The sequence below is a fragment of the Esox lucius genome, chromosome 2 (genome assembly GCF_011004845.1).
Source record: "Esox lucius isolate fEsoLuc1 chromosome 2, fEsoLuc1.pri, whole genome shotgun sequence".
Lineage (NCBI taxonomy): Eukaryota > Metazoa > Chordata > Actinopteri > Esociformes > Esocidae > Esox > Esox lucius.
In genome coordinates, this window is record NC_047570.1 from 9,897,177 (window position 1) to 9,919,836 (window position 22,660).

General features: G+C 44.9%; 1 protein-coding gene across 2 annotated transcripts in view; it reads left to right on the forward strand.

Annotated features, from left to right (window-relative positions):
- Positions 1–22,660, forward strand: part of adamts18 (ADAM metallopeptidase with thrombospondin type 1 motif, 18) — a 53,704-nt gene that overhangs the window by 15,750 nt on the left and 15,294 nt on the right. The window contains exons 4-16 of one of the 2 annotated variants that reach the window (XM_013138844.4): positions 5,254–5,515; positions 6,036–6,235; positions 6,898–6,981; positions 7,094–7,253; positions 8,071–8,176; positions 9,166–9,303; positions 9,449–9,602; positions 10,492–10,587; positions 11,099–11,247; positions 15,690–15,862; positions 18,585–18,715; positions 18,842–18,965; positions 19,437–19,681. In XM_013138844.4, coding sequence (XP_012994298.2) covers positions 5,254–5,515; positions 6,036–6,235; positions 6,898–6,981; positions 7,094–7,253; positions 8,071–8,176; positions 9,166–9,303; positions 9,449–9,602; positions 10,492–10,587; positions 11,099–11,247; positions 15,690–15,862; positions 18,585–18,715; positions 18,842–18,965; positions 19,437–19,681 — 2,022 coding nt within the window. Of the gene's footprint in view, positions 1–5,253; positions 5,520–6,035; positions 6,236–6,897; positions 6,982–7,093; positions 7,254–8,070; positions 8,177–9,165; positions 9,304–9,448; positions 9,603–10,491; positions 10,588–11,098; positions 11,248–15,689; positions 15,863–18,584; positions 18,716–18,841; positions 18,966–19,436; positions 19,682–22,660 lie in introns of those variants that run through there. The other variant, XM_013138845.3, reaches the window with a different exon arrangement.

The window sequence follows — 22,660 nt, forward strand, 5'->3', positions numbered from 1 at the left end:
GGCCTTTGAATAAAGAGAACCTTTCTGTGGCTATTATTTCAGTGGAATTGTTTCTTCGTCCAGTATAGCAGCATGTATCCTCTACATGTGTGCCAATGTTTCCCACTATTGTCTACTGTTTGATTATGGCCCTATCTGTCCTTGCTGCCCAGCTGCAGTAAAGGCAGTACAGTCTTGTCTCCGTTCATTCGAATGCCTGTGGGTCCCCGCCGAAGTCACATTACAAAACACAGAGGAAGATTTGACACAGGGAAGGTTCACGAGGTACCCTGTGGCCGGGTGAAAAACGTCACTGTCTTAATTGCAATTTCCCTTTTTGATTAAAATTCACCAGTTGATTAAAATTCACCAGTCAGAAAGAGAAAGCACTCTGCCTCAAAGAAGCACCGGGGCTGCAAAGAGAAAGCACTCTGCCTCAAAGAAGCACCAGGGCACTAAAGAGAAAGCACTCTGCCTCAAAGAAGCACCGGGGCACCAAAGAGAAAGCACTCCGCCTCAAAGAAGCACCGGGGCACCAAAGAGAAAGCACTCTGCCTCAAAGAAGCACCAGGGCACTAAAGAGAAAGCACTCTGCCTCAAAGAAGCACCGGGGCACCAAAGAGAAAGCACTCTGCCTCAAAGAAGCACCGGGGCACCAAAGAGAAAGCACTCTGCCTCAAAGAAGCACCAGGGCACTAAAGAGAAAGCACTCTGCCTCAAAGAAGCACCGGGGCACCAAAGAGAAAGCACTCTGCCTCAAAGAAGCACCAGAGCACTAAAGAGAAAGCACTCTGCCTCAAAGAAGCACCGGGGCACTAAAGAGAAAGCACTCTGCCTCAAAGAAGCACCGGGGCACCAAAGAGAAAGCACTCTGCCTCAAAGAAGCATTTGGGCACCAAAGAGAAAGCACTCTGCCTCAAAGAAGCACTGGGGCACCAAAGAGAGGCTGGCAGACACTGACGGACATCTGAACCCATTAGCCCCCATAACTATCACAGGAGAAGCCGAACCAAGTTTGTCCCGAGCCCCTGGGTTACTCACAGGGCCTTTTGATCCCCTTCGGGGAGGAATGAGCGATACGAGGCGGTTTGATGGTTCCATTGGGCCCCGGTGGTGGGAGTCTGGGAGCGGATGCCTGGTTCGCGGTGGCAATCTGCCACGGCCCGTTGTGTTTTCACAACAAGAGCTTCTGCATGGCTCCCCCTTTGTGCGGCCTGTGTTTACTTTGCCACCTGCTAGTCTGGGGAAATGTGTATTGGGAGGGGGAATGGGGGGGGGGTATGGGGGTGTCACACAAACGGAATAGGCAGGGGTTGGGAAGGGTTTTGGGGGATTCAATGCACAGCTATTTGGGCTGGATTTGGAGAGTGGGGAGGTGAGGTTAAATGGCATTCCACGGCCAGCCGGAATGTGTGAAGTTTATCGCTATGGTCAACGATCGTTGACGTGGTCAGAAAGTGGAATGAACTTGCTTAATTCGGTCATCGAAGGGGAAAAAAGACAAAGCTATTTGAGGAGAACAACTTATACCAACAGCTTTGTAAAACATGATCATGTAATCATGTTGACTAGCTGGAAATGCAAGTATTTTTGTATGGTACAACAGAGCCAACCCTATAAGGTATATTAAGGAAGTTTTACAAAAAACTTTCAAGACATTCAAAAGAGTGTCTTTAGAATGAATTAATTTTGCTAATCGAGATTTTAATATGATTTCCCTTTTTGTAATTCTCTGTGGAGGATCCAAGTTTCTACCTCCTTGCCCCACAATTCTGTCTATCCCTGCTGACATTGACAGCAGCAAACTAACGGTCTTTCAGGGGCCAGGGTGTTTATCAGCCTCTCTGTCTGTCAGGAGGAATAAACCAAACCAATGCCTCTTCATTCTACAGCAGCTTGACACATTTCAAAGACTCTGATAACTCCCCGTTCAGCTAGCACAGCTGAACGCTTTTCCAGAATGTCTTGGATGTGGCTCATTATGTATCTAGATTAATTTGAACTTATGCGCTGGTCACATTTTTCATCATAGCTTATTTTTTAATACAAAGCAGCAGGGCTGCTGTAAAATGCTAAATATCAGAATATAAAAAACAGCAACACCGGTATATCCTTTGCTCAACTTCAACTTGTCTTAAACTAAAGTGTCGGATAAGGCTGTGTCATTTAAAATTATAAATATTTTTTTCACCGTATAATGGGAAAAACCACCACATGAACAGTTGATGATTATATACTGTATGTTTCATCATTTGGTCAAAAGTGTTTTGTATCAAATTTAAAACATCTAAGATAATTAATATTTATATGGGTTGCCAAATCTAGGGCTTGGAGCTGAAACAGCTGTTTATACAGTAACTTCAGAAAGTATTCAGACCCCTTTTTCCACATTTAGTATTCTTTTTTTTTCTAAAATTTTTCTCATCAATTTACAGACAATACCTGATAATGAAAAAGCCACCAAAAAATAATGATTTGTGCAGAATCATTGGAAAATGTAAAACTGAAGTTTGGATGCAATTACCCATTAGAGTGAATGGGTGTATAAGTGTTCAGAACCTTTACATTAGTATTCCAAACCTTTGCCATGACACTCCTAATAGAGCTCAGATGCATCCTGTGTCCTGTCACCATTGTTGAGATATATCTAAACCTTATGGGAGTCCACCTGTGGCAAATTCAATTGATTGGGCATGACTGAGAATGGCAAAAAACCCATCTATATAAGGTCCCACACTTCAGTGTATATCAGAGCAAAAACAAAGCCATTCAGTCCAAATAATTCTCTGTAGACCTCAAAGATTTGTGTTGACGCATAGATCTGTGGAAGTTTATGATACATTTGCAGAAGCGTTGAAAATTCCCATGACTGGGCTCTATCATTTTGAAATGGATAGGTTTGAAATCACACAGACTAATCTTAGAGCAGGCTGTCAGACCAAACTAAGTTACCAGGCAAGAACGGTCTTGACCAGGGAGTTAACCAAGCAGTGGTCACACTAACACATCTTCAGTTTCTCAGCAAAGATGGGAGAACCTGCCAGAAGGACAACCATTTCTACTGCACTCCATCAATCAGGACTTCAAAGTAGAGTGGCTAGACGGAAGCCACTCCTGAGTAAAAATATGACATGGTGTCTTGAAAATAATTTCTGCTGGGATGAGACCAAAGTGAAACAATTAGTCCTAAATGCCAAAACACTACGTCGGGTGAAAATGAAGTACCCCTGGCTAATAGCATTTCTATGCTGAAGAATGATGGTAGGAGCACCATGTTATGGGGATGCTTGTCACAGGCAGGGACTGAGAGACCAAGTCAGGACCAAGAACAGGACCGGAACTCAGATTGGGGTGCATAATCATATTCAGCACGACAACAGCACACAGTCAAGGGACAAGTCTGTGGATATCCTTGAGTGGGCCAGCCAAAGCTCAGACTTGAACTCCATTGATCATCTGTGGGTCCTGAAGATCACAGTTCACCGACAAGCCCCATCCAATCTGACAAAACTTGAGAGTATCTACAAGTAAGAATGGGAAAAATTGCCCAAATCCGGATGTGCAATGCTCGTAGAGGAATACCCAAGGAGACTCAAAGCTGGTAGAGGTATACCCAAGGAGACTCAAAGCTGGTAGAGGCATACCCAAGGAGACTCATAGCTGGTAGAGGCATACCCAAGGAGACTCAAAGTTGGTAGAGGCATACCCAAGAAGACTCAAAGCTGGTAGCGGCTCAGCCAATACGACTCAAAGCTGGTAGAGGCATATCTAAGAAGAGAAGACTCATACCTGGTAGAGGCAAAACCAATAAGACTCAACGCTGTGCCCACTAATAAAGGTAAAAAGTACTGAATAAAGGGTCTGAATTCTTATGTAAGTTAAATATGTTTTCAGTAAACTGGCACACATTTCTAATTTGCCATTATGGGATATTGTGTGTAGATTATTGGCAAATTTATAAATTTTAATAAATCATAAATTAAGTATAAGACACAACAAAATGTGGAGAAATTGAAGGGGTCTGAATACTTTCCGAAAAACATTGTAGACCTTAAGCTGACAAAGTAAAAAAAAAAGAAAGATATTTGCATTATTTCAACATTTTCACAGGTAGGCTTAAGCCTATATATTCTGTTCTTCATTGACCTTGTCTAATTTATGAACAAATATTACTTGTTTTGATTAACCCCCCCTAGGCTCCATGTAAACATGCACACACAAAGAAACACAAACAAACAATCACACCCACTAACCTTACTCACAACAAGAAGTGAAGTGTGTTTGCAAAGGTCTAGCCTGGGGATGACAAAGGGACAATATTGGATCTTTTCAATCAGTGCTTCTATATTGTGACCCGCCTCTCGCTTGTACCGGGAAAAAGATTATTGCTGTCTTGATTCTTATTTTGCTTATCAAATTGATTCAGTCCCCTCTAGCGTTTGCTGAGATAACAGGATGCGTGAAGATTAATGGCCTCATGCCTTAATGTGTTTTTACAGGCAGTCTCTGAAAAGTTGTCTTAACTTCACCATTTCTGCTCATCTTCTCCCCTCCTCCTTTAATCCTCCCTTCGGAGTATATTGGAATCCTTTCCACAAAGAGCTCTTTAATTAATGAGTAGTCTCTGGCGATGGACTTTTCAAAGACACATTTTTGTTTGACATCGCTAGTAGTTTCCTTCAGTGGTATTGTTGACCTGGACCTTTTGAAAACCTTTAACCATTTCCAGTTACACCACTAAGACTCGCTATCAATTACTTGTCTTGCATCATGTAACTTAACTTATTTTCATCGCTGTCAGACTGTAACTATGGCGACTGTCAGTATTTGTGTTGTGAACAGCTGTTTTTATTTTTTATTTATTTTACTGCCGTGCTTGAGGGGTAGACTAAGTGTTGGTGTTAAGGGGTCTCTGGGCCCACAATCCGTCTGGTTAGGAATTCTGTGTTGAGGAGCAGCTGCCCCAGCATACTTCTGATAGCCTAGTCTTATCGTCCTGACATACTGTCTTTCACATTCCTGACCTATGGAAGCACCTCCGGAGACACCTTGTCCTGGGCTTTTTCAGTGTCTGGTTCAATACAGTCTCACTCTGTTTGTCCCTTCAGGCGTCATATATTCTGAGAACTGCTGACAGGACTCTTTCTTGCACCATTCCAGAACCCCTCGCCGATTGACTGGTCCCGATTAGTTCCTCGCCTTGATTGCCTCATGATAAATGTTTAACGCCGATGAGTAGTTGAACGCCCCCGGGGGGGTGTCTGTGCTCTTCAGTCAGGTCTGATCCGGGTGTCTGACGACGAGTTCTTCATCGCCCCCCTGCCGCTGCACCTGGCCGTGCGCCACAACTACAGCACGCCGAGCGGACACCACCCGCACGTGGTCTACAAGCGCTCGGCCGAACGCGAAGTCCACGGTGGCCGGGACCCGAACCGCAGCTCCCAACCTGACGGGCCACAGGTTCTGCACCAGCACCGCCACGACTACCAGCACGGGAAGCTTCAAAGACAGCACTTCTGTGGACGCCGCAAGCAATGTATGTAAGGGAACTTCCTTGATATGACTTCTTCCTTTGATCCAGTCACGCGACGACTGTGTGCATAGGACAGTGCTAGTAGGGACGTCAGAGAGGCATGCTTTCAGGTTTTACCACAGGAACGGTGTAGTAACATGAAAAGTCTAGGTCAAAATGTTCCATTGCTGAATGTTTTGTGTTCTACTGTGTATTATGTAATGTGTATAATGTAGTGTACTTTGAAATATACAGTGCTCAGATCGCTCATATGGGGGTATTAAAGTAGCCGGCCAATTGAAGTTAATACTTGGAAGCACCATCAGGACTGAATGACTGTACATTTTTCCTGCTCTTTCAACGCCCTGCCGGTGCTGTGCTCTTATCAGGGAAAGGTCCAGGAAAAAGGAGGAGCTGTCATTTGAAGTCCTTTCCAAAGCATTTTTTTCCCCTTTTCTGCCTCTCCTACTCCCTCTCTTTTGCTCTCCTGTTATATCCCTATCCCACCCTATCTGCACCCTTTCCCTGTTTGATATCTCTGCAGACACTCCCAAGCCCCCTGCAGAGGATCCTCTTGTCATGTCTGATGAGTTTGAACTGCCAGGCAGGGCGAAGCGATCACCCATCACCTCCAACAAAGTGGGGGGCCTGAATGTGGAAACTCTGGTGGTGGCAGACAGGAAGATGCTGGAGAAGCACGGCAGAGAGAACGTCACAACATACGTCCTCACCGTTATGAACATGGTGAGAGACAATAGATCAGTAGCCAATCCCAAAATAGACCGGGTCCTAAAGCAGCGTGTGGCCTAATACTTAATAAGAGTCTAGATTTAGATTCAACTTTACTGTCATTAAACAGTACGAGTACGCTATAACGAAATGCAAATAGTGCAAATAGAGGCCAGGAAATGTACAAGTATTAAGTAAAGTGTATGTTACAAGTGGAATGTATAGATGTGCAGTGAAGGCAAATACAGTGCAAAATAACAATTCAAAATTAGCAATGAAGGCAAAAAAAAAATAATTCATTAATACTTATAGATGAAAATCAACATGATTTTATTTTCCAGAACTATCTTAAATCTAGATTTTTGTTGTTTTATTTTCTTGTATTTTTCCCACTAGATTGAAAATTCTGGCTTTGTAATGTCACAAATGTGAACATGTTGGCTGATTATATTACTGTAGGCCAATGACCAATCATTTGAGTAAGGCGATGACTCTAGACATTTACATTTGAAACATTCAAGAGACAGTATTATCTGGAGCAAATTACAGTTAGTGCATTCATCCTCCCATCAGCCAATCAGGGATGTGTATGTGCAGTAAATACCCTCTTGCTTTTCTTAAACCAGTCACATTTCAAGTTTTTTTTTTTTTCACTTAATTTATTTATATTTCTTTAGGTCTCTAGCCTTTTCAAAGACGGCACCATCGGGACTGATATCAACATCGTGGTGGTCAGCCTTCTCCTTCTAGAGCAAGATCCAGTGAGTCACATCAATCGTCTGATGATGACATTACAGGTCTCCTGAGTATCACACTTCCCGACAGTCTTCGGCCCTAATGTCTGCCCACTGCTGTCTTCCTTCCTTCTTCTAGCTCGGCCTGTCCATCAACCACCACGCCGACCAGTCCCTAAACAGCTTCTGCCAGTGGCAGTCAGGACTGATGGGGAAGAACGGGAAGCGCCACGACCATGCCGTTCTTCTCACCGGCCTGGACATATGCTCCTGGAAGAACGAGCCCTGTGACACCCTGGGTAAGGAGAGGGAAGGGTACGGAAACGCAGTGGGGGCCCGGGGCGGGGATAGGTCAGCCAAGGCTCCTGACTTTAAAGATTAGGGCCCACAGGCAGTGTTCTGCTGGGGGATTAGACGGCACCAAGAGGTCAAGGGGTCACTTCCTGGGTGGGCGGGAGCCTGCGTGATCCGCCCAGCCTCCCTCCAACAGGGGATATCACCTGCACACAACACACCCCTGTGTAAACTCACAAACACATCCGTGCGCGGACACACAAGCAGGGGCCACGCAATACGCACACACAAACACACGCATGCGCCCACACACATCTTACAGCCACACCGCTCTTTCCTTCTCTTAAATAGAGTGAACGATTGGCGGGATTCTTAGATCAGTTAAAAGTGAAGCATCAGCCAACTATAAATAATTCATCACAAATGCTCGAAACCACAAGTATGTGCTTTGGAAAATACAGTAAGGGGAGCTGATTTGAATATGCTCTTTGTAACACTACCCATAGCTTTCATGCTGTCTGTAGACCATTTAAACAGCAAATACTACATTCATTGCCATGAAACAGCTGTCCTCATTCACTCTGCCAAGGAAATATATACATTTGTTTTAATTGGTGACAGTAATGCCTGTATTGAAAATAACCTGTTCTTGTTACACTGCCTACGGCCTTCCTTCACCCCTCCAAAACAGGTATGTTTTCAGACGGTTTGTGTATATTAGCGAAGTGTCTTTGCTTGGATACAGTCTGAGGTTTCCTTGTGTTACCTTTCCAAGAATTGACAACTTTCTCTGTCTCCCTCTGCCTCTGTTTATCTGTGCAGGTTTTGCTCCTATCAGTGGAATGTGTAGTAAATACCGCAGTTGTACTATCAATGAAGACACAGGACTGGGGTTGGCCTTCACCATCGCTCACGAATCAGGCCACAAGTCAGTCCATCAATGTCCTCGCTGTAGTGCTTAGCACTAGCCTACAGCTTTGCATTTCTATCAAGCAGAATAGAAATATTATAAACTGTAAAACACCATGTCCAATCGATTGAGCACTTTGCTATGTTGATAAACATGTTGCTATCTGTATAGTTAATGAGTAGTAGCACTGATCATTTCAAGGAAGCTTTTCGAAAACTACATATATTTCTGTCACTTTTAACACACGAAAATGTGAAACCAATGTGAAACATTGCATCTCATATAGCTCAATGAAAGAACTGTAAAGAATGTTATAAACTTCTTAATGACAATGTGAGAAAGTATGAATCGCCATGGGCGACTGGTATTCTCTGTTTGTGTTTGTGTTTCCATCGAGATAAGAGGCTATTTAAATTTGACATCTGAGATTTCATCATGATGGTAAAGCCCTTTGTCTGCTTGGCACTCTATCAATACAAACTGGAAAGAACCTGTTCCTAAGACACGCCGACCTGGTAACATGTCAACATTCGTGTTATTTTCAATGGTGTAATCACTATGGTCAAATTAATAGGAATCAGTCCCAGAATATGCACATTGTTCAGATGAGAACCGATTCCAGGCCAAATACCATTTGTCACTGACAAATTGAGATGTAATTTTCAAAACAGATTACGTTGTCTTTTACAGACTAGTGAACCGTAGTTATATACTGCACTGTTGGAGAGTAGACATAAGCATTTTCAGTTCGGCCTGTATCAACACATGCCTGTTTATTACACATCTGTTTTTCTACACAAAAAAGCGTGAGGCTATGTGAGAAACGTGTGACCCGTCACACTCCATGGAGCTTAATGAGTTTAATAGAAAGACAATGTTGTACGATTACTAGAGTAAGAGTGAAAACTATGACCTGAGGCTGGACATTAATAGTGTCTCTTTCTATGTCTCTCTCTTGTTCTCTACATCTTTCTTCTTTTTTCTTCCTGAACTGTCTTATCGTGCAGTTTTGGCATGATCCATGACGGAGAGGGGAACCCCTGTCAAAAAGCTGAAGGGAACATCATGTCTCCGACCCTGGCAGGAAACAATGGGGTCTTCTCCTGGTCCGCCTGCAGTCGCCAATACCTCAGTCGCTTCCTTGGGTAATAGGCCATTTTAGCTGACCTTTGACCTGTCTCTCTGTAGCATATGGTGATTTATTGTGCTCATCAAGACCTGCTTGTATTTGGAGTCTTCAGTGATAGCACCCTGTCTGAATGTACAGTGTTTGCCTGTCTTTTTCCACAGAACAGCTCAAGCATCGTGTCTGGTTGATGAGCCCAGGCAGATGGGACAGTATAAGTACCCAGAGAAGCTCCCAGGTCAGCTCTATGATGCCGACACACAGTGCAAGTGGCAGTTTGGCTCCAAGGCTAAACTGTGCAGCCTGGACTTCGTCAAGGTACCTGAGGGGCACCTCCTCTTGTTGCATGAAACCCAAACGAAGCAGGGTTTTAAACCGGTATTACTTAATCTACATGATCTTTGTGGGGCGGACCATTCTATGTTCAAAACAGAAGTTTTTAACCTCCCATTAATGCACAGCCCTAAGGGAACGGGCCTCTGTAAGCTACCCACTATACTATACATTCAACAAGACACACATTGACATGCAAATCAGGCACCAATAAGGAACGGGTCAAGAAAAGGAGGTTGTGTGGGAAATCAACATCCAGGCCAGTCCATCTGTGGGATTAGTGCTCATGGTATAGCCTGCTCCATTGTCTGTCCGCCATACAACCTCTTGTGTCCTCCCGAACCCTTTACATTTGAATCCCCTTCCCTCTCCTGAACCTCGACGTAGGTGACTCTACATCTTAATTAACAGGGATTTGGGGAGTTGGCCTCCCCCGGCTCCTTCCCCTGTCGGGATCCCGCGGTGGTTTCACACAGTGAGGCGGAGAGCTAATTAGCCGCATGCTATGTGCACTTACAGCTGGCCATGCCGCGCTAGCGCCAGATTAGCACAAGGGGGACCAGTTCTCTCACAACCCGGGTCTCGCTATCTGTCTGCCAGATGCAATCGGGCGGCACGCCAGCGTGGCACAGGTCCACCGCTTGGATCCCAAGCTCTCGTCACTCATCGTTCACTGCCCCATTTCGAGGGGGGGGGGGGATTAAAAATATTATAACAGCGTGTTGAATTTAGGGAATACAAAGATTGATTTTGACAGGGGATTTCAAGGCGGGCAGGGGGCTTCGTGTTTTAAAGCGTGGCAGTTGGGTGTGTAGCAGTACCGGCCCTAAGGTTCAGCGTCCTCACCGTTCGCTGTGTTTTTGTCACCTGGCAGGACATCTGTAAGTCACTGTGGTGCCATAAGACAGGCCATCGGTGTGAGACCAAGTTCATGCCCGCTGCCGAGGGCACTAGCTGTGGGCTTGCCATGGTAAGTGTACCATCTGCTACCATTGCAATGTTGCCCACCCCGAACGGGATGGACGGAGATGGGGGTTTCCCTTATCGCTGAGTTTAAAACACACACATTAACACACAGACATAAATACACATCCACACACAAACACACACACTGTACCCACCTGCCTAAGGCCAAACAACACACACCAAAGGCAGGTTCACTCATGAATCCACAAAAAAAACAAAAACACACACACACCTGCAGGAGCGTTTTGTGCATTGTTAAATGTCTTGTAAGGATACAAGGCTGCTATTCTTTTTCCTCTGTGAAAGACGATAGCGGGAGCTGGTGGGGGGGGGGGTGGAGGTGGTGAAGTGTGTGACTGTGGTTTGGCCCAGACAGGACCAGGTTTCCAGGTGTGGTACTGGGCATTCCACCAATCCAGGAAGCTCAGCGCTGGGAGAAGCCAAAGATACCACCGGTACTAACTTCACTTCTTCTTTTTCTCCTCCTCCCCGTTCCCTCTCTCCTCTCTCAACAGTGGTGTCGGCGAGGCCAGTGTGTCAAGCACGGCGAGCACGGTCCGAGGGCCGTCCATGGCCAGTGGTCTGGGTGGTCCGAGTGGTCCGACTGTTCCCGGACCTGCGGGGGAGGGGTGATGTCCAGGGAGCGGTCCTGCACCAGCCCCAGGTACAGTCGGGCTAGTCCCACCAGGGGGGGTCGGGTGGGTCCAAAGGGTTACCTGCTGATTTAGGAGCTGGCTTGGGGCTCTGTTTACACTGCAAAGCCCATTACTTTAAACTACAACACATAACATGCCTAGATTTGCACTGGCTGAGCCCCATAACTCACAGCAATGCCCAAAAGAGGATTCTACTGGGAAGGTCACTCCTCCCTCCCGAGAGGCACTCTTCCTAGTATTGCAAAGGTCTACTTGACAGCTGATGGATGGATGAGCTTAAGGCGTGATTAGACAATTTATTTTTTGCTCAATGGCTGCTTAGTTTCTACCATCGCTTGGCTACCGTAGACCACATGCAGAGCTCTGTAGACAGGGTGTCTGCTCTGCCATTTTACAGTGCCTGACTGAATGTTAGACCGGTTGGTTAATTGACTGTTTCACATACTAACTGAACACGCGCAGTCGTGGCCTGCCTGACTGACTACTGATCGAACACCTGAGAGATTGGACTGTCTGGCTGATTGACTGGCTGAACACCTGAGACAGTGTCCTGAATGGCTGATTGACTGACTGACTGACCACCTGAGAGCGTGGACTGAATGGCTGCCAAGCAGGCTGTCGGCTCATTAAATGCTGTCATCAGTCAGACTGGACCACCAGACTGCTGGCCCGATTAAAGGTCTCTCCTACCACTTTAGCTCTACTCAATGCTCTCTTGCTCTAGCTACTCTTTCACTCTTCGCAACAGCAAGCTCTTCTTCTTCCAGCTTTCACCGCCGAGGCTGACAGCGATCACACTCACTCAGTCACACATATATTGGCTACATAGACACCCTTTACCATAATGCTATTTTCACTTGTCCAAACATTTATAATTTGTTTTTGTTATCTAGATCCAAAATGGGTTCTTCAGCTGTCCTCATTGGAGAACCCTTTGATGAACCCTTGAAGTTCCAGTTATGAACCCATTTTTGTTTCCTTATAGAACCCTTTTCACTTACAATTCTACATGGAACCCACAAAGGTTCTACTTGAATCCAAAAACGGTTCTTCCCGGAACCATAAGGGGTTTTCCTTTGGTTGCAACCAAAGAACCTTTTAGGAACCCTATATTTACAGGTCATTATGTGTTCTGTGGTTTGTTGGTTTGCTCCATCATTTACTTAACACATCATTGATAGATTTCAGGCTTTGTGTTTTCCTTGAGATCCACTCCCATTAACAGTCAGATGGATGGGAAAAGTCAAGAGGGTCTAGTTTGCATCCGACCTTTGGCATCTGGATTCATTCGAGATTGGAGTAGGTTTAACTTTGAAGGGTTTGTCTGCTTCAGAAAAGGACAAAGAGCTGAAAGAGGAACGAGGGCCATTATTGATGGACAGGTAGCTTAGATATCTTAGCATCTGGCTTATTCTCAGGATTGTGTCTTGCAGGATGTGATGTGATCTGTCCTACTGGATAACATGCAGGCTTTCAACCACTTTGATTGCATCAGTGATAGGAAAGGCCTCAAGTCAAACATTTCCAGTGTCCTGAGAAATGTTTTTGTTACAACATATTGATGCGTAGAACGATCTGTGGGTCACACCAAACCAACTAATACTGTGAACTTTGATTTAATATGACTACTTAATATAACGGCATATGTAATTTCCAGGCCAGTTGGTGTGTGTGATGGTTTCAGCCCAGGTGTTTCCTCCCAGTTGCTCCAGGTTGATGGAGGATTTCTCCACAGGCAGGATAGAGTTACTTTCCCAGTCACAGGTATCCATATACTATCATTGTGTTCTGACACTAGGTGTTTTGAGAAGTCCAGCGTACCTTCTTCATTTACACATGACACTTTCTGTCAGTAATCTCAAGTATTTGTATCAATATATTACAAACTTCTAATTGATAATGCAAACTGGGAACGGGCTGGAAGTCAAATTAGGTAAGGGATGACACTGCTTCTCTGTGTTGGTCCATTACGGTATAAGAATCCTCTTTAACTTCCTGTTGAATGCTTTGTGTCTCTGTTGACCATTTACCACTAGACAGATGAGTATCTGTCAGTTTATAGAGACAGCCCTCTCTTAGTATAATCTGGAGTTATGCATTTGGATTACCCTCAATCTGCCCACTTGTTTTGACTATCAGACTATAACACCCCATGTCGTTTACAGATTACAGGACGAAATGTCTCTCCTTGACGCTGTAATGTACTATGCGATTGCATTCAGAAAAGATAACATGTTTGCTTGAAAACCTTTAATATACCAGTTTACAAAGCTTCACATTATCTCAAAGACACTGTTGACCATATGTCCGTACTGGTGTGGTACAAAAAATATTTGTATTTTGTTTTGTCAAATTTGTTTCTTCTAAATCACCGACTAGATTGATTGTGTTAACGTTCCGGATTAAAACGGACACGCAGGTCATTCTTTTCACAGAGAGAACCTTTATACATCTGTAGACCAGACACGCTCAGGTTTCCTTCATCACGACAGCAGACGGCTCTTAAAGATGCTGAGAACACAGCAGCAATTGGCGGCGTGTGCAGCCTGTCACTATGTAAGATGATCCGGTCAAAGTCCCTCGAGTTGATCCCAGCCTGCCGCCCGGGAGGTCTCGTTGGGCCTGAGAGGAGAGGTTCATCAGGTCTCGCTGGTGGCTCCTTAGTGCACAGAGGGGACAGTGATCCAGAAGGGAGGCCCGGGCCCCGGCAGATGGAGGTACTGATGCGGAGTGGCTGGTCAGGGGAGGCATGGCCGGAGGTCTGGCATTGATCCCTGCTGGGGTGGTCAAGTGCCCCGGGAGACAGGATCCTGTACAGTGGCGGTGGTCGGACGAGTTGGAGGGGTAATTAGGAAGACTATACACAGACAGGATGACCTCGAGCCTGCTCGTGGCAGTTGCCGGGGAGATTTAGCACCCCTTTGGGATGCTGTAGGTACAGGCTGTGTTGGAAGAAAACCCAAGAGAAAAGAACGGTTCTGCACCACCTTCTGCATGTGAGTGTGTAGTCTGCTATCCAGCATCTTAATATTCTCCTGAACAAGTCAACATGTCGCTGCCAGACTCCTGTTAGATGTGAAAAATGTCTGGCTGCCCGCATCCCTCATACAGTAAGCTGTCTAACATATGGGTCTATATGTCAATGCCTAAGCCCTAATAGGATCAGACTGGAGCTCAGGGTCAGATCTGCTGCACACAAAAGGAGAGGTGCACTGCTAATAGAAAGTGTGCAGTAGACCCTGGCACTGGGGTTTTCTGGCAGTTACAAGAGAATGAGGGTTTGAAATGGGATGATCCGCCTTCATTAGCATAGCTGTTTCTTTGCGTGAACTCGATCTGCTCAGATTCATGCTAAAACATTATATGGAAATGATGCGGCTTTAAAACTGAACATGGACTTTACTATGTGGGATTACATACAATAACAAAAATGTTGCTTAAAAGTCCAGGTTTTAGCCAGCTGTCTAATGTTCAATTGTAGCCCCTGAGCTAGTTATACACATACAGTATCACATTTTCACTGTGTGTGGTTGAATAGGATTTACTAGTATGAGGTTTTAAACTTACCACAAATAGTGTTTTTATAAGTTGTTTTGCTTTTCTTTCTAGTCTCTGAGCTGATGTTGTTGTTGTGATAGCTTACATGTATTTTATCTTGGCAATTAAATCCAAGAACATTTCCCAGAGCTTGTCTGGGTGACTTTGACAGGTGTAGTGTCTATTTGCATCTATTGTGTTGGCGTTTCAAGCCAAACCTAACATAGTATATCTACCCAAAGCCTGGAAATGAAAACCTACCTCTCACTTCTTTCTTTCCTTCTCATTTAACAACATACTTTTCCCCATGTGTGAACACACAAGTACACAGACAAACAAACTTTCTCTCTCACACTCACTCACAATGAAACACGCACACACCACACACACACATTCACTTACTGTGGCTGTGAGTGAATCCTGGCTGTGCTCCAGCAGGAAGAGCCTAACAGGGATTATTTTGCTTTGAGGTTAGGCAGTGGATGGCTGCCCAAAAAGTGCCCTGCTCCACTTTAAAACAGCCTATCAGGCTCACAGCAGGGGAACAGTGTGAGCCGGTTCCTCCTAAGAACAGAGGCCTTTTCTCCTTTTACGTGGCTGAGCGGAGATACCGCTGTCTTCACAGGAGCGGTTGGGAAACCTGGATGCGGTTTCATATTTAAACTCATGCACCTGAGTTTGAGTATTGTTTTTTTTGGAGGGGGGGGGGGGTCGCTTCAGTTTCGTCTCGACCTGATCTTAAATCTCTGATTCATCTCGGTCTGGTTTTGAAACTGTCACCACAACAGTACCCCTAGAAATGTTGGCTCGAATCCCTTCTCCCCATGTGTTGAATGTGAGCAGGAAAGTAAGCCTGCCCTAACCCCAGGCCCTCTATGTCTCTGTGTGTTAATTGTCTGTTGTTTTACCGAAGGCCACAACACAACGGGAAGTTCTGCCCGGGTTCCAGCCGTCTCAACCAGCTGTGTAACACCAAGCCATGCCAGCCGAGTGCAGTGGACTTCCGTGCCCAGCAGTGTGCCGAGTACAACAGCAAACCCTTCAGGGGCTGGTATTACAAATGGAAACCCTACACCAAGGTGGAAGGTATGGGAACCATTATCACTACTCCCTCTGTAACTAGGAATAGGGTCAATGTTCGACAAGGCAACAGGAAATACGTTGTCGTCTCAGACGAATGACACAGCGCCCCCACTTGGCCCAGTCGAGATATTGCTAGTGACTAACGCCACAGAATTAGGAGCCAGACGACGGCCCTCCAGATGGTTAAATCTGAAGCATCCGGTTTGTAGCATTCCTCTCTGTTGTGAGAAGAAGCCAAGTTGCTTCGGTGGATGGCCAATGGAGCGAGATGGAACTGGGCCACTGTTCTGCAGATTATCTCATTGATGACACCTTTGATCTCAATAGAATTAGTTAGAAACAGAGTGGACTAAGTTTATTAGAATTTACCTTTATACAAATTCTGCGGTGTACAAATTGTGTTACTGCGTGCATGTGGCTGACAGAGTAGCCGTTAATTGAAACATACGAATACATGCTAGAACGCGTCAATAGGATCTGACCACCTCACGCTTGGTTCTGCCTGCTTCCTTCCCAGGTTCTGCCCACCCAGCTTCACTTTTCTCCCATTAGAAACAACATCAGCATCTGTTTTGTATTGAGTTAGTTATTAAAATGTTTGCTAATGCTTTTCAGTTGATTATTATAGCATCCCCCTGGGGAACATCATTGTAATTATGGAAATGCCAGATGTCTGTGGCAAGACGCTTTTTTCATCCAAGTTTAATCAAAATCGGGCCATTGTTGTCTTACATACCACGTGTGACTAACACATTTCACTTGATTACTATTGCATTCCCCTTGGACCAATCAGTGTAATTTTGTAAATGCTAGATCTCTATTGCAAGACACATCATTCACCCAAGTTTAGTCAAAATCCGGCCTGTGTTGTCTGAGATATTGTTTGTTACTGACTAGCTAACTCACTAACTTACATGAATGTGTTTGTTTGGGAGGAGAACAATCTATTGCCCCTCCTCAGTTTTATCATTGGGGACAACCTGATAGTCTTTGTCATTCTACCATCATCAATGCACCCTTCATTGGTGTCCTTGACGCACTCCTCCACGTGCCATGTCCTGAACAGGGAAATTCAGAGGAAATTCCAAAGTATGAGATCTACTTCATAAATAAGAGATGTAATAAAGCAGTGAATACAGTGCAAGCTTGTTAAAAGTGCCTTTAGTTACTGTTGCCGATAGGTCACAACAAGTCCTGTTTATACTTGTAAAACTCTTAATTATATGTATTATATGTTTGCTCACTTGTCAAACTTTTTTTTTTTTTTTTTTTTTACCAATAAGAACACTGAAGCCAAAAAGGTGCACGATGTTGTGCTGAGTTAATGTCTCATTCAACGAGGGAGAGCAGTGGATAACCTGTCAGTCTATTCGAGATGGGGAGCATGTAGCCACCTGCTCTCATAGATTATAAAGGAAGCCCTTAGGGTAGGTTTTACCTGTGTCCACAATATATACACATGGTATGAGAGAGAGGTGGAGGGCAGAAAAAGAGAGAGGAAGGAGAATTTGTCTGTCACCCGGTTACCTTGGTAAGATGCTGATTAATGACGATGCAGGCAGCAGCTCCTGCAATGCCTCCTGGGACGTTTTGCGAAGAGTGGCTTGCGTTTATTATGGGTTGATTGCGAAGTGGTTTCACACTTCTCTCCCTGCAGAGTGGCACTCCCCTGAGGCACTGTACTGTGGGCAGCTTGCGGTGTGTAGCCTCGGCTTGCTTTCTGACAGGCCCCAGGGTACCAGGAGGTAAAGGCCGTCTTTCCCTGGCCTAACTGGGCTGTAAGCACCCAGACCCAATAGACTTATAAATCCAGGTGTCGTCTTTTGAAGAATTTCCCAGGTCTCGCTGAAAATCAAATGCGCCGGGCCTACGGATGGGAGTTATTAACGTGAAATATAAAAATGTGTCATATGGAAATTCGTCATATGGAAATTTTTCCGGAAGGCATTCGCTGTGTCGGAAAATCAGTAACGTCAAACCATGGACCTTAAAAAAGATTGAAGGAATCTACAAAGTCTGAAGTGGTGAGGTAATGACGGCCGTGGGTCTCTGGGCGTTCGTAGTGCTGCCTTCATTCACATTGCATGGCAGCAGCCCTGTAATTATATAGTGTCTGCAGGGCGGCAGGCTGGCCTTGCAGTTAGCGTGTCGGACCACTTAGCCAAAGGTCGCCGGATCGAATGCCCGAGCCGTCAAAATGATCTGCCCCCTCTGCCCTTGAGCAAAGTCACTTAACCCTAATTGCTCCAGGTTCGTGGTCAATAACAGCTGACCCCCTGGCTGTAACCAGATTCTCCGATGGTGTCTCAGGGGAAGTGGGATATGCAAGGAAAACAAAACAATAACATTTCCACTTCACACCAAAACACTTTCTCTACAATCATATTCCTTGTAAGTGTGTGTTTTTGTGTGGCCCAGGAGAAATATAAGCACCCGTGTTTGACCTTTTTATGACTTTGTTGAAAAGTTAGAGTCTGGCTCTGATCTGCCCATGTCTTGAACTCTGTGTGAGATATGTTGAGAAGGTGTCTGCTCTGCATTCCATGTTTTATGGGAGCCTTTTTAAACAGCCTTTCAGATCTTACCGTCGATTCTGCTGGCCTGAACTATTTCACTCTTCTAAACCCCAGAGTTCACACACTGTCAATTAGCTGTCACTGTATGCTGCTTCACTAAATGTGGTGAGCACCTCGACGTGTTTATAACACGCGTTGTGTCCCCGTAGATGAGGATATATGCAAGCTGTACTGCATCGCTGAGGACTTTGACTTCTTCTTTGCCATGTCCAGCAAAGTCAAGGATGGGACGTCCTGCTCCGACCACAGACGGGACGTGTGCATCGAAGGAGCCTGTGAGGTATTGTGCAGATCTGAGCGACGCGAGTCACAGTAAACACGTGAACTATGTCAGAGTGTGTGTGATATGTCACAAGGAATATGGTCTGTTTTACCTCTGAGGTCTCTCTTTCCATTATTCCTACAGCCAGTTGGTTGTGACCAGCAGTTGGGTTCTAAGGCGACTCTGGATGCCTGCGGAGTTTGTAAAGGGGACAACTCCACCTGCAAGTTCTTCAAAGGCCAGTACGTCCTCCAGCACAGAGCTAACGGTACGTCAATCACGATGACTGACTGGTCCCTTTCATTCAGCGGGCGAGAGGGAGAGTCTTATTGGAGCTGAGTTATCTGAACGTGACAGAGTGAATTCTCTAGTAGACACCACCGTGGGGGAGGCCGTCCCTTCCTCCAGAGAACTACTAAGCCTAAGTCTTTTCCACAAAAATCCTAAATGTTCTATGACTTTTGGTGCCTGAGATCCTGTTCAATGACAGCCCACTGTCATGTCGTAAAAACACAACGATTACACAGAGATGATTTAAAACACTGTATTTTGATTATAACCAGGGAGCCTTCTAGTTGGAGGATGTTTTTCGGTCCTTACAAGAATCCTAACAGATTGGAATGTATCCAGGGCTGTCTTTTGCATGTTTGTTCCTTCACTGAAAATGACCGGTATGTTTGCAAATGCATTCGTCTTCCTGACTCTCAGAAGCTTCATTTACATCTCCTCTCGTGTCCAGAGTACTACCCCATGGTCACCATCCCGCCTGGAGCACGGAGCATCCGTGTTCAGGAGATGGAGATCTCCACCAGCTACCTGGCCGTGCGGTCTCTGAAGCGGAAGTACTATCTGACAGGGGACTGGACAGTGGACTGGCCCGGAAAGTTCCAGTTTGGCGGGACGGTATTTGACTATCAGCGCTCTTTCAACCGCCCAGAGAGCCTATACGCGGCTGGACCCACTAATGAGACCCTGGTCTTTGAAGTAAGCTGCCCCCTCTCTCCCCGTCTGCCCTGACGTCTGTTAGCGAATTAGCAGTGACAGGGCCTTGGCGCAGAGCTCGGACACTCGGGTGAAAACAAGTCCCGCAAGGCAGGGTGGGCAGAAAAAAAAACTGAAACTCCCAACAATGAGTGGTATACAGGGGAGTCATGCTACTGTTCGGGATTAATTGTGTCCTGATTCTGATGCCGTCGGGGGCTTTCATCTCTATAATGAAGAGGTTGGGGGTTCAAACAGCTCGCTGTGTGCTTTGAACTTCCAGATTTGTGCACTTCATGCAACAGGGAAAAGAAATGCTGCACATTCCGCAAAGATTTATCCGAAACTTTAGCGCCGGTCGAGTGGCAGGGAGAGGTGTCGGGCGTCTTAAAGCGGTGACAGACGGGGTTGGCGAGAGGGGTGCGGATGAAGGGAGGAAAATTGGTCTATTAAGTTAAATGCAATCGCGTTCACAGTCCAGGTCAAAATATGCAGCACACCTCAGCTCATGTTTCTCAGGTCCTAGTATGTGATCCCATGATATGGTTGGTTCCTGTCAAAACGTGCTGCTTAGGCCTCGGCAGCTGGCTGGATACAGACACAGCACAGTTTAAACACTCTCAACACTGTTTCCTTCGTTTGTCAGAACAGAGGCCAAAGCTTAGAGGTAAAAGCAAGCCATTACTTGTCGTCACATTGCTGCAACTGATGGTAGAAAAGAATAGAAATTAAGCCTTTTGACAGTTTAATGAAAACAACTGTTATTGATTTTCCTTAGAGAATAAGTGACTCTCAAGGTTGCTCATGCTTAAGTTGTGTATTTAAGTTAGGGTGTTGAGTGGTAGAGGATATATTCCAATGGATAGCAATGTAAACAGCGACATGCTTGTTTCACATGGTCTCTGAACTCTTCTTAAAAAGACATGTAAAGCCAAGCAAGTTTTGAAAGTTTGGTTGGTTATCAACCAAAGGCATGGTAAAAGTCATGTGAAAGCTAGTTTGTAAAACACCCTGGGGATACATGTGAACTGAGAGCTGAAGTTTAAATATGGATGATAGCCTATTAATTAACTAGAAATGCCATCGCAGAATCTCTGGAATGCCCTTTTGTCATTTTGTGGAAAGGGGGATTTAAACATGTAGCATAGAAATATAGACGTATGGTTTTGTTGCCTTAAATCACCTCACACATTTCTAGCCTTGCTTGATAGACATTAAAATGTTTGCCACTCCATTCTGAGCATGAAACGTGTGCTAACACTGACGTGATTTTTGCCACAATTTTCACTCTAGCAGACACTCTTATCCAGAGTTACGTATAGGACTCATTAGGGTTAAGTACCTTGCTCAAGGTTAGAACAATAGATGTTGTACATTTTTTGCCTCAGGATTCAAACTGGGTGTTATGCCGTACCACATAGCCTGAGAGTCATGTGGCCATTGGCTAGCTAGCGTTAGCAGGAGCGGGCTACTAGTCTGCATTAGTCTGCATTAATCTCTCTAAGTATTTTCCGTGATTACAAAAAGGAGAGGGATCCAGATTAAAAGATTAAGAGAATTCTGCAATTGAACTGTGTAGCTCTCTAGAGCTTTAAGCCACGGCACAGAAACAGACTTAAAAGCATCCTTATACACATATTGCCCTGCTGTTGCTTTTTATGAACAGGCAACAGCAGGGAAGGGAACTTCGTCCCTTTGAGCCTTGCGGGTCTTTCACCCTGTTGTGGAAAACTAGAAGGATATTCATAGATCGCTCTGGAGCTCCTGACTCAGCTAGAAACTACAGAGGAAAAACAAATGTTGAAGTGTAGCAAGGGTAAACTCTGACACAGCATTCATGTCTGTAGCCCAACCAGACTGAGGAGAAAAGCTGGGTGAAACGAGTCATAACATATGGTGTGCTCTATGGGCCTCATTTGAAACCGAATCGGGAATCATTCTCTCTATTGACACATTTGCTGCAAAGTGTTTGGTGGGCGGTCACGCCAGTCCAAAGCCGCTCCAGGGATACGTAGACCTGGGCGACAGGTAATGCCATGGAGGTGCAACTATATGGCTGCCGCACGGCAGTTCATCGTTTTCCATTAAGCCCTAAAGAGAGCTAGAGTAGTATAAATACTATACCCTGGAAGATAATTTTTTACTCTAATTATGTGAGAATGGGCGAGTTGAGGTATTGTCAGATTGTTGGTTTTAGACTGCTTGAAACCACTGTGGATATCACAAGGGTTTAGCTTGGATTGTGGTGGCATTTGGGCATGGAATTTTGTTACTAATTTCCTTTTCCTCAGAGGTCATCAATCCTTGAAAAAGTATTTGCTGAAGTTATATGATTCAAAATTTTCCTCACAATGGTATTTCCCTTCATTTAAATAGAGTAACAGCGACACTTTGTAGTTAGGCACACAATATTAGGAATGGATTCTTAAATATACTCTGTGACATACTGTACTAAAAAAGTGTGGTTTGAATTTTCTTTGTTTTATTAAAAGATCACTCCCTTGATAAGAAATTCTCTACTGAAGAGGTCTTTGTAAGTTCATTTTCAGCACTATTTTTGAAACATAAAAATAACATAGAAATTAGGGACACATTATTTCAATTTGTTTAATTGCTTAATTTTTCACAAAAAATACTCAACAGATCATCAAAATAGCACTGTTTCTCCATAAATCTAAGCACATTTAACATTGATTGATTACAGTGGTTCCCAATTCCGGTCCTCGAGTACCCCCAACAGTACATATTTTTGTTGTAGCCCTGGACAAGCACACCCAATTCAACTCAGTGAGAGCCTGATAATTAGTTGACAAGTTGAATCAGCTGTGCTTGGCTGGGGCTACAATGAATATGTGTACTGTTGGGGGTACTTGAGGACCATAGTTGGGAACCACTGGATTGATACCACACTCAAGATCAAAGTTTCATCTGCAAAAACATGTTTCTCATAGAAATACATTATTTATAAAGTACTAAAGCCTA